The sequence below is a fragment of the Argopecten irradians genome, chromosome 12 (assembly GCF_041381155.1).
Source record: "Argopecten irradians isolate NY chromosome 12, Ai_NY, whole genome shotgun sequence".
In the NCBI taxonomy this organism is placed as follows: Eukaryota; Metazoa; Mollusca; class Bivalvia; order Pectinida; family Pectinidae; genus Argopecten; species Argopecten irradians.
The window spans coordinates 33,148,886-33,162,032 of NC_091145.1; the positions used below are offsets into that span (position 1 = coordinate 33,148,886).

The window sequence follows — 13,147 nt, forward strand, 5'->3', positions numbered from 1 at the left end:
ATCAAAGACAAAAGTGTGATAATGACTACTAATCAATGTTTACCAAGTTTAGTTAGATAAAAGTATTATTCATATTTGAATTCTATTCTATTTATATCCCATGCGTTTCCAATTATTTGGACATTCATTTGATAAAAATGATTTATTGACGAAGAGAAATCCTAACAGAAACATTTATTTTCATTTTCATCTTTATGTGTTTGCTGTGTTCATTTTATATGTTTGGGCAATGAAATATAGTTAAAACCGATAAGTATTGGTGAACGGATGGTGTGGTCTAATGGCTAAGCCATTTGTCTTTCGCCTATATTCGGCCGGTCAGGGGTCAACTTCCCGGTCACAATGTACAGTATATACAGCTGTAGGCATTTATCCAATATCAACTACACCAAACTATTTAGCATACTTAAAATGTTGCAAAAAGTTTTCTTATTTATATTATATTTATTTAATAAACAGAAAATTCGAATAAAATGAATCTATTATTTAAATGGAAGAATATTGTTCGTTTCAAGGTAGAAGATGGTATGCTGTGTCACCAATGACGACAATCTAAATACGTGAATGAGTGCACCGTACCCCGGACATATCCATGTAACTGTTGCAAATATTATTTGTGTTATAAATCTCTCCGTTTCTTCAAACACTCTAACACAATTTCAAAATAACATCTGATATCATTAACACAATCAAGCGTGGTTTATGCATATTTCCGATGTCAACACACGTTGAATGTTATATTTACTGTATGTCACATATTGTTATTAATCACTGTTTAATTTTTGCATCACGTATATATCACCATATCAAGATATAATTTATGACTGAAGGCGCAGCCATATGTTTCAGTAACCATTAATTATGCAATGTTAAAAAAGTTCAATTTATGGAAATAACGGAGCCGAATTTTCTGTTTATTTTTTATTCATATATCTCACTCTATTCTTGTCCCCAAACCCCCATTTGAGAAGGAAATCTACATAAGAGAAAGAAGAATTTTTTATTTCCATTATAACAGATGCTCCGTTTTGGGTCAGCTGATTATATTGGAATGTGGTCTATAACTTGAACGCTTGCAAATAAAGAGCAATTGCAGTGAGCTTTTACCGGTCGAAGATTACGTTCGTCGGATCATAAAAGCGTTTGAACCGCTTGATTATATATTGAGCTGACTTCAAAGCATCGCATTCACGCTGATGGAATTTTTTACAGTGGGTAAAAATGGCTGCCGCAAACTGAATTTGTCAGTGTGTAGGATTGAGTTTTGAAAGATTGTGTTTTTTCTTATATTTTAATGTATGCGTTACCTTAGAAGTGCTTCGCACTTCGTGCCCTTCGGATAAGAAGGGCTGCGCCCTTAATATATATTTTTTTTATGAAATGGTGTCGTTAACACCTAAAAATTAGAAATAATGTCGCCAATACTATTATGTTTGATGGCTCGTATATGACAATTTTAGAGCAGCTAGATGTTTTAAAAATTCTATATTAATCTAAATCTGAAAACTTAAATAAGTCAGAAATTGTAAGAAAATGATGAGAAATCGAATGATCTAGTATAGTATTTCTATTAAATATTTACACTTATAAAGCTAAAAAATAACACAAAAATGTATAGACTAAGACAGTTAAGTCTATAAATACAAAATTGATAATTTAACGTACATTTCAAATTTTATGACAAGTATGATTTTTTTCTGAAGTATGCCACTGTTTCATACACCATTCTGCAGCAGTTTTGCATGATTAACAGTTATTGATTTGTTGATCATCTACCAGGTGAATTGATTTACCTGAGATTTACTTGTGATCTTGAACAAAAAACTATTCTGAGATAGACTATATAACATAAATGCCTCTATGTTATTATAAAAGAGTGGAAGAAACTGGCACCGTGGCTGTGATTTAGGTAGCTCTCATTCAACCGCTTACCCTTGAATTTAGTATAATCCTCCAAAGTACTGGCTGTCAACACGTTAGTTGTCCTATATTTACATTCACTTGTCACTTCTACTATATAAACTAACCAAGGCAAAGTGAAATATATGACGGTATATTTACATTTTCGTTTTCACTTTCCTATATAACCTTACTAACCGGATAATCGTTTACACTTGCATAAACGCAGACGGGCTGCTGCGCAAGAACACAAACCAAAACACTGACTTTCGCTCTCATGTGAATGCGCATCCGGTTAGTCCAAAATATATGCCATTACAAAGGTTCGATATCAACATCAGTTTGAATGCATTGTGTTAGTATCAAAAATAAAAACAATGAAAACATATGGAATAAATGGATTAAAACGATAACATTATTGTGGAACTATATTTTATTTACTCCCGGAACTTGACACATGTTCCCGCCATATTGGAGCCAGCTGTTTCGCGATTTCATCAACTACTCAGCTGTTCCATCAATCGTTTAACGTTGAAAAAAACGAAGGTTTATTTCACCGGAACACTAAATTTAAATGAAATGGTCGTTCGAAATGTAAATATAAGGAATGTTTTTATTTATTTTTTTTTACTAGTGTAAACTGCATTTTTTGTACAGATATTTTAACATGACCCAAATTTTTAACCCACCTAACTTAAGCGGCTGTAAAAACACATTTCTAGCACATTTTCGTAAAAATGGTTACTACCATTGCAAAGAGCGATAATTTTCGTTTCAAAAATCATCCTACATATCTATAAATAGTGCCGTCATTAAGACGATTTAAGCCCCATTATGACCAACTTTACTCTAGCCTATTGAAAAATCATCTACGCTGCAATCTCATTGGCCGGCTATAAAAAGTCTCTCTTCGTATATGTTTGAATAGAAACGGCGAAATCCATATATAGATGTACAACGTCCCGAGAAGAGAGACTTTTTAGAGGCTAGAGTAATGTTCGTTATATCAACATCAGTTGCAATGGTAGTAACTATAACTAGTAGGCGGGTTAAACATTTGGAGTGTGTCAGCGTGCTACCCTTCTCGTATGTATAGTTCCATGTAGAGTATGTTATTCATCGTTTTTAATCTAGACCTCTAAAACGTCTAAAAATGGTCTTTGGACACTCTGGTGGGTCTATGATTATATAATCTGTAACTAATTCTCTGATCCCTGTGCTGTAACTCAGGACTTTCATTCATGAAAGTATAGTTGATATGACCATTTAATTAGTTGGTAACGGGGCACAAAACAAAAACATCCGTAATCATTCTCTCTGCTTAAGCTGACGAAGGTAAAGAGACGCGCAGTTTATATCCATATCCTTCAACAGCGTTTCCATACCTGTTGACCGTAGGGTATACGATGTGTAGTGATACGTAAATATATATAGCCCACTCAACCAGGCATACCTTGTCGTATGTGATGGATATAAAAGTTACATTACACCCTACCTTCAGGGTAGGTCTATGGCAAACGTTATTGTGTATAGATGGAAATATTAAATCTCCACATGGTGGAGTGTCCGAATGGTTAGTCATCAAAAAGATCCACACTATACATAACCAGTGTTGCGTATCGACGGGTGGACATCATTTGTTTGAGTATAACGGAGGGTGTTGACGAGATAAAGGATATGTATATAGTTAGGCAGTTAAACGCTGTCACCCATAACGTGAAGGTGAAATTGGGACTACCACAAGATTTAGGTTTAGGTTGTTTCATTGAAGATGGACGATGGCTTTGTAAGCAAGCAAACCAAGAACGCGTATAGTAGGCATTCTTCAGGAACAAAGGTCTGTGAATCTGGTGAAAAAGGTAAGAATACATGTTGTACATGATTATATTGTCGATACTTAACAACTATTAAATAAGTAAGAATGAATGTTATAAAATGATGGTAGTAACTTAAAATGACACAATTCTACCAAAACACGTCTTTCTTATAAACTTTGAGTCATTCAACGACTATAAAACTGCCGGACGTATTTCAATGTCGATGTAAACATTGAATGCAAGGTAAAACATTTATAATAAACATACATTTATTTATTGTTTTAGAGGAATACTAATTCCGTCTTTGTATATTACAGAATTACCTCCCTTATGGGGAGGTTTTCATTGTGACGTCATTATTTTATGAGCCAAATGCACGTCTTTTTCTCTGAAAAGGTTGACGTTACGCAATACCTATACGCAAGGACAGATAACTCTGTAATATACAACTACAGATTAGCCATATTTTGTACATATGATTAATGATTATTATGAAAAAAAACGGGGTAGGGAGAGACGAAAGACACGAACACTTTAAACTTAGTTTCTGTTGTAGCTCACGCAAACTACCATGCATGATGATATATTGCCTTTTCGATATTCCAGTGCAGCGACAAGCAACGAGCTAACAGTCATTCTCAGAAACACGACAGCCATGCGACTCCAATATTCGTTCTTTATCATCCTGATTACTGCGACACTCTTGCTGCTCGCTTACTTAGCTAAACGTGCAGGTGTTTGGGAATTTAAATGCAAGTCTATAACATGTACCACTGTATTGTACGGACAGGGCAAGGAAAAAGTATCTAGTATTGTTAAAGATGCTACAATCATGTACACTACCGACGAATTGTAATTTTTATCTATGAAAACCAGGAGTAGAAAGAATTAGTATTTTTGCTATCGAACAAATATAAACCTTCTAGAATAAGTACACGTAAATGTAAGCAAAACTATTTCGAGAAAGTAACAGAAATTTTATTGGATTACCCTCTGTGATAGATTTAATTGTGTTTGTGTTTCTCTGCCCCGGTAGATTTTCCGGTTAATTGCTCTTAAGGATAATTAGAAAATTGTCTCGTGGTCTTTATCTATAAGCGGGCCAAGATGTCGTAACTTGGATTTCCGGTTTAAAGAACGTTTCGGTCTTCTGCAGTTACCGCCTTAGACATGTTATCGGAATGTCATACCTTTACATTTGTAGCAGTGCAAGACCAATGTTTTTTTTAAAAAGAATCTTGATAGTATTATTGATTCTTTAAAGATGCTCCACCGCTGACAAATGGTATTGTTTCACTATCAAAAACAGGAGCAGACAATTAAGTATTTTGTTTCAGTTACAAAAGTTATTTACTTTTCACTATTACCACCATTGAAAAGTTTGTGCTTCTAAGTTTATTTAAAGTTAAAATATGAAAAATAATTAATTGCATCCCGAAAAAATTCCATGCCACTATATCCTATATGGAACGAAGTACTGATTGCGCATACACCAAATGCGAAATAAATTATTTTATATTATTTTTTTGTGTTAATTAGACTATATATACACGATAAAACACCAATTATTGTTCAAATGATGAATATTATTTATGGTCTGTCGGCGGTGGAGCATCTTCAAATTTACTATTAAACAACTCCTTGTTTGCAACAGGCCATGTCGGAAGTAAACTGAGAACTTACAAAAACTTAATAAGAGTATTTTTTGCACTGAGGTTTATTTATCTAAAATTATGTCAACAAAAGCACGTGGTACCCTAGCCAAATTCAGATGTGGAGTGGCTCCAATTCGAATAGAAACTGGTCGTTATGAAAACTTAGATTTAAATTATAGAACATGCTTTAACTACCATGATCAAAAAGATGAGTTCCATGTTTTGTTAAACTGTCCGTTATATCAGGATGTTAGAAATGACATGTTCTTAAAGGCTAGCAGGATAAATTTTGATTTTCTTACTCCTTGTGATACGAACAAAACATGTTTTTATTTAATATAGTGATTTGTGTTGTTATAGTGCCAAAACCTCCTAGCAAATATTAGATAGGCGCCGAAACTTATTTTATAATAACTGATTCGTATTATTTTTAAGGTTTTTGTTCTCATATCTTTATGTTTGTATAAATATATATGTATTTTACAGTCTTTCATAATTCTGTATAGAATGCCCACTCCATTTTATTATGTAATAGGTTTTTAATTGAGGGTGAGATTTAAATAAAATATTTGAACTTGAACTTTGAACTAGTCAAGAGTTACGCTCCGGTGACTGTGAGAATTGGCGATCGTGATGAAGCAATTTGCGGTTAATTGATAAGAGACTTTTCGAGGCGATGATGACATATTTTTCAACGGACAAATTAAATCATTTAGATTTTCCCATGTCCATTCCCATGTTTACTCTCATTCTGAATATATATTAAAATTTGGACATTAAATCTGATACCAATACCGTAGATATTTGTAATTTATACTAAAAGTAAAGTTGGGCAGTTATTCGTTATTCGAATAACTGTCTAATATTCGTTATTCGAATAACGAATAACTGTCTAACTTTACTTTTAGGTGGTAAAGTAACTTTAGACACTTATTCGTTATTCGAATATATATTTACTCGTGCACGACTTTTGAAGGTGGCTGCCATCTCAGTGGTTGCATAGAATATTCCACGGCAATCTTATTCAGATTGAAAGGGAAACAAGCCTTGAGCTCCAGGAAGGAAACTGGATCTCAAGGCCAAATAACACATTTTATATACAATATCAACCGTTTAAAACATAATTGTGATGTCATCTATTGTTGTTTCGGTACTTTAACTCCCGGATTATCATAACCTGTAACTGTCCTATGTGTTACCTTTTACTGTCTTATATGTGACTCTAATATAAGACAGTCACTTATAAGACAGTAAAAGGTAGCATAGGGGAGAGATACACAATACGGGTGAGTATATGTCTCCGGGCATAATCCCATAATTATGTTAACACACAACACACAACCTGCCGGAATATTCCATTATTTTTTTATCCGAAATACGAAAAATTCCCACACAGTGAATATAAAAAGAATGTAATCCTTGATGCGAAATTAAATACATCCACAGAATTTCTGTATATATCCCAGATTGAGTTCACTATTTAACACTTATCTACAGAGTTAACTCCAATTTCCGCTATATAAACCCTTGTTGTTTTTGTACAATACTTTTTTATTTTAAATTTCCAAATCATCTACACTGTAGTTTTACACTTATTTTGATATTGTTTCAACAATATTTCAGAATTTCACCTGAATCCCATTGGCTTGTTGAATGAAATTGCACATGGTATAAATAAATCCCAAGAGAGGTCGAAATTTTAAATCCTCTGAATTCAATGAAAGTTCTTGGGGCGCCGACTGTTTTTAACTGGCCTGGAAATCACTGTAATATGTGCTCATTTTAGCAAGACGCTTTCAAACAAACGCCTAAATTGCAAGTCTAGTTTCATGTGCCATTTCTTTACCACATTAGACATTGGAAGGCAATGTCCTTTTAGTAATAAACGTCACTAAAACCACATTATTTTATCGCTTAAGAAAGTAATATCCCTCCATCACTGTTGGTGGACACGGTGAAAATGAATTAACAGATAGTTGTCCAACCCAAAGGCATGCTTCATGCATTCTGTTCATGAATGTTATTCATCACATATAACACAGGCAAACGTAATTCTAGGTTGCCATTGTCTATATTGGATTTGTAATGGTTGAATGCACATTGGTAGAGTTACCTGAGCTCATAGACAATGGCAAAAAACTGGCTTATATTAGAAATAAAGGTGTACTTTATTAACACAAAGGCTTGCTATGTTTTAAGCTAGAGATAAGCCTCAAACTATACAATATGCGGGAGAGAGAACAGATCTCTCGGCTCTGGCGGGCATCGATACAGTTCTCTCTCCCACATATTGTACATTTTTCGGCTTATCTCCATAACATACAGTCCCAGGATTAAGATAAGATTATCTTCGCCATGTATAATATATATTACGTGAGTCTCACTTTGGTTTATTTACAGTACAATAGACATTTTTGACCTTTTTTTGTTTGTTTGTTACAGAGCAATATCCACCGAGAGTAGTTTTAACACCAATCAATCTAAAAAGGCTTAGTTTTGGTAATGTATTTTTAAATCATATTAATTTGTTTTTATAATTTTTGACCGATCAGATGCTAAGAAGTGGTAGCCAAGTTGGTAGACGATTCGAAAAAATAAGGGGCGTGTATACAACTCATGATGAATATTCTTGTAAATGTTAATTAAATCCATGCAGCAATGTTTAAGATGTGTCGGACAAATGATTGGGGATACAAAATATTATTTTATGGTTCTTTAATTCGTCTTATGTAGACTGAATATAATATATACATGATTTTTATATAATCATTATTTATATCAAGTTTCAGAAAACAAAACAAGTCCTCCCGTTCCTGTTCTGATTCTTAGTTACATGAGAAGTGGATCAACTTTCATCTCTGACGTCATCGCCAGTCACCCGTCATCGCACTTCATATTCGAGCCATTCTCACGCGCCATACGTAAAATAAGAAAAAAAGCTCCGATAGTATTAATAAACGGAACAGTGATCATACCATTGTAAGTTCTATGACACCGCAATTCTAAAAGTACAGGAAGTGTTTTAAAGAACTGTTTTGTTTGTTTGTTTGAAAATGAATTAATTTAATCTTTTGGTTTTATTTCAAGAAAAAAGTTATAGCATTTGAAATATATCGTATTGTACCTATAAATGGAAGGATTTCATAGATAACGTGACTTATTTGTATAGTATGTGCGCTTCTTGCTGTATCTTCTCTATCTAAATTTAAAGATGTTCCTCCGCTGACAAACGTTATTTTTTCTCTATCAAAAACAGGAGTAGACGAATTAATAATTTTATTCCATTACAAAAGTTACTTACTGTACACCGAAAATTTTGATCTTCTAATCCAGAAAAAATCCGTGGCACTATGTCCTATATGAAATGAATTACTAATTGCGTAAGCATTAAAAGGGGGAGGGGGGTTTATTTGTTTCTGTGGTAATTAGAAATGTATATATACACGATTAAACACCAATTACTGTTCAAATGATGAGTATCGTTTTTGCTCAGTCGTCGGTAGAGCATCTTTAATAAATAAGAAATAAAAAAACACCATTTTTATGTAAGGCCTACAATGCTTCAAACATTCTGTGGTATGGGAAAATAGAATATTTAAATGAAAAAGAAAACAATGAAACAGTTACGGCTATTCGTTGTATTGATATCTATCAATGTCATAGCTAATACATGTAACAATATCTTAATTTCCTCTCTAGATCTATCGAAATTGATCTATCTGAACATACTTTTCTTTTCAGACCAGACGAAGAGGCTAACTTAATGTCGGAACTTTTATTTTCCTGGCTAACTTGTAATTATGGCGGACTAGATTCGGACATTTTACTCAATCTTCCAATCACTCATTCTACAAAAAAGTTTCATCTGTGTTTGAAAACAAACCACAGTCTTAATAATGAAACAGTATTACAGAAGTGTGTAAGAATATTACAAATTCAGTGTGAAACTATTAACCTACGTGTGGTTAAAACAATTCGTCTTCGAATGAGAACTACTGTTGAAAATATACTGAAACGGATTCCTGGATTAAAAGTGATTCATTTATTTCGTGACCAAAGACCGCGGCTTCTTTCAGCAGAAAGGACACCGACAATGTTATTTCATAGTTTGCAAACTACGGCGAAGAGTGAATGTTCGAATGCTTTGGATGATATCGTCATTCATCAGGAACTTGAACGGACATATCCTGGCCAACTAGCAACTGTTTTGTATGAAAGATTAGCAGAAAATCCTTTAGTGGTTTCCAAACGTATTTTTACATTTCTTCAATTATCTTTTACAAGAAAATCATTTGAATATATTAAGAACATCACATCATCAGCAACCGCAGTTCCATGTAGTTTTTGTACGAAAAAGAAGAATTCTACTAAGACAGCACATGCGTGGAGAACTAAGAAATCCTTAGACTTCGAGAAGATAAAAATGATCCAGAAGGAATGCAAGGAAACCCAAAACGCTCTAGGTTATTTACCGTTAAACAGCACAACGGAAATGAGAAATACTTCAGTTAATCTAAGAATGACTACTCCCTTCACTCTTGATGCGTTATAGGCTATTTTCAGAACGAGATATCCCTGGAAAATCGCTATTACCAAAATTGACAATGAAAATGACAAATACCCACTCATTGAGGTTCTACTGTATAGTTAAATTCTGCGAGTGTAAACTTTTGTGATTACTGATTTGGTTATTTTTTGCGAGGGCATTTTGAACGACTGATATTTATAGTCTTTGAAATCGTCACTCATATGACAGACTGTCATATGTAAAATCATGATATTGTTTCACAAGGTATCAATTTTCGCGAATTTGAATGATTCCAAGAATTTAGCAAAATAAAAACCCAAGCGAATATTAGTAATATCACATTATGTAGACACCATACCGAACAACTAGAAAACTACGGAACAAAATTCTTTTCCTTGATTTTCGGTCAATTTAGTGTCTTACAAATGTACGTCTTATTGTCCTTAGCTATTCCGTGCATTCCATTTGCATATTCGTTCCAGTTGTATCGGTACGAACCTGCTGTATCGCAAATGGAATGCGCCGTTCCAGCATAATTGTACCGGTACAAATGGTTCGTTTTAAGAAGCGTACCACTTGGATCAAAGATGGCAGACTCGAGCTTTTCGTGATTATTAATGGATTGAAATTTGTATTTGTATTACATAATCAACAACTTATTTAGATAATACATCATTTTATTATACCATACCATTTGAAATGGTTCTTTCTTACAAAATCACTCATGATACCATATAGCATTATCCGTCTTATGAAGTAATGAAATAATGACGTCACAATGGATACCTACCCGCAAGGGAGGTAACTCTTCATATGCAAAGACGGAATATAGTTTTACATATTTTTTCAGTTTGTGTGTTAACACAGCTCACGTAATAAATATTAATCAAAACTTAAAACATTGAAGTCATTACCACTTTCGAGTTCCCGATATGGAGTTAAAACTTCAAGATGGCGGTTACATCACAGCGAAATAGTCATGTGTCGGATACAAAGTGAAGTTTCTCCTGACATAAGTAACAGATCTTTCCATATTATAGTTAGATGTTTAGAGGATAAAACACAGAACGCACACATCCATTCCTCATGAGTCATAAGTACGTTTAATTATTGTATCATTGCTTTGAAGTTGGTGTTTTAGAAAATTTCATTCAACGAAGCAGAAGTTACATTATAACTTCTGCTTAAACTGTCAAGTAATGTAAAAACCAGTTTATCCCATAACTACGCATGCTTAACAATGTAAAATCATTTGATAGATTTTATTTGGCAGTTGGTTATCTTTTTTGGAGTGTGTACACACCTACATCAACTCTAATTGGCCATTTCAAATCACTCTTGATTCTGATTTGCTTTCAACTTTGGACTACATTTTATAGCGCATTTTCTTTTAAATTGCATTTGTAACAGTTAGGTTTAATTTTTTTTATAAACTAAAGTCTTACAAAGCTGAATATTTGCTCTCTATCGGGCGATATATTTTATTGTGAAATAGGTGGTGATTAGTTCCCTGAATATGACGAGAAGTTAATAATAAAGTTATGGGAATAACAAATTCCCCAACGCACGACGGTAATTTATCATGTTTATCTGAACTCTCGTTAGATTTTTTTCGAATTTTGAATAGACGCTATTTTAGAAATTTTAAACGAAATTTCATACATAGTAATCTCAGGGTATATGATTGTTAACATTATATAGAGTTCACTCAATCATTCATAATTCGTCGTCTGATAACACAAACCTTAAGGGCGTGGATTTTAGTAGGTATTTGTTAAAATCAGTCATTTGTCGCGACGGGAATTTAAAATCAATCTTAGCAAGGTCATGAGCAGTGAACCAAGACATTGACACTTACATACTTACAGTTGTGTATCGACGAAAATCGGGCGTTAATTTTTCATGTGAAATTCAAAAGCTTGCATAAAAATATGTTATATTCAATGGATGGTTTATAATACGTTTAATTCAGTCTAAATTGATCTTATTCTGTCTTTGTACATTACAAGGTTACCTCCCTCGCTGATTATTTTGAGAACGTTTTCAGTGCAAAATTCTGATGTTATGCTCACAAACACATGACGTCACTCTTAATATATACACATAAGGGAAGATAACTCTGAAATAAGGAAACAAAATTGTACATGATTGATGCATCTCAACATCATTTAAGATTACGGATTCATTGTAGTGTCTTGAAGACTGGTCATAGTTTTACAATCAAGGACATTTGGCCACAGCAAGATGGGTATCCTTCATGAACGTACCATCCGAGTGGACGGCATGCAAGTGATAACAAATTTAAGTCATATAGATTATTGTTTTGAAAATGAAACCAGAAAAATATATTCTGTACAAATTTTGTTAACCTTTCGATATTTGTCAACGATTCAATGAGAGAAGAATAATTAAAAGACGATGTAATTTATTTAAACCATCATAAATATTTACCGTAAAAAAACCTTTTGCGAACAGATATACATGGTATGTAAATTAAAATATTTAAAACGGTACTTTTGTTCTCAATTATGTGGGAAGAAATAATACAGGTGTTTCAGGTTTCAGAACGTGACCCTAATAAGATGTTGTAAGTAAGGGTCTGTATTTTAATCAGATTGACTTGTGTTTTACATCTGGCCGCCACTCAGATTGACTTGAGTATTACATCTGGTCGCCACTGAGAACAAATATATATAAGTTAAACATGTTTCTTCTTCATCAGTAATTCTTTATGTTGACCTTCTATGTTATATTTGTTATATGTGCCATAACTGGGCGAACATTTTGACATATTGTTTTTTCTTCAGTAATCCATAGAAAAAAAGGAATGATGAAATTAACAATGAAAATCATTCAAAGGCACGGACAAACTATAAGCTTTTGCAACTACACAGAATTTCTTCACTGAAACAGTTCTGGTTTTAATGCTTTATGTATGTTTAGACGAAAACAAATCTGAAGAAGTCACTTAATAATTCGTAATATCGATGTAGCATAAATGATATTCATTATTTTAACAATAATTGGTGTATTATCGTGTTTATATATGTCTAATTAACACAAAAATAATATAAAATAATTTATTTTGCCGTTGGTGCATGCGCAATCAGTACATCATTCCATATAGGATATAGTGCTGTGGAATTTTTTCGGGATGCAATTAATTATTTTTCATATTTTTAACTTGAAGTAAAATTAGAAGCTCAAACTTTTCAATGTTGGTAATGGTGTAAAGTAAGTAACTTTTG

The 13,147-nt window shown here is 33.2% G+C and overlaps 1 protein-coding gene across 1 annotated transcript; it reads left to right on the forward strand.

Annotated features, from left to right (window-relative positions):
• Positions 1-6,688: 6,688 nt before the first annotated feature.
• LOC138304660 (carbohydrate sulfotransferase 4-like) lies at positions 6,689-11,275 on the forward strand. The gene is made up of 3 exons (XM_069244850.1): positions 6,689-7,870; positions 8,155-8,350; positions 9,113-11,275. The coding sequence occupies exons 2-3, from the start codon at positions 8,205-8,207 to the stop codon at positions 9,921-9,923; spliced, it is 957 nt and encodes a 318-aa protein (XP_069100951.1). The 5' UTR covers positions 6,689-7,870; positions 8,155-8,204; the 3' UTR covers positions 9,924-11,275.
• Positions 11,276-13,147: the final 1,872 nt, after the last annotated feature.

Bases quoted from the DNA above. Each gene is read 5' to 3' on its own strand.
- LOC138304660 (XM_069244850.1), top strand. From the start codon at position 8,205: ATGAGAAGTGGATCAACTTTCATCTCTGACGTCATCGCCAGTCACCCG. The intron at 8,351-9,112 runs GTAAGTTCTATG...TTTTCTTTTCAG, and splicing joins GGAACAGTGATCATACCATT to ACCAGACGAAGAGGCTAACT.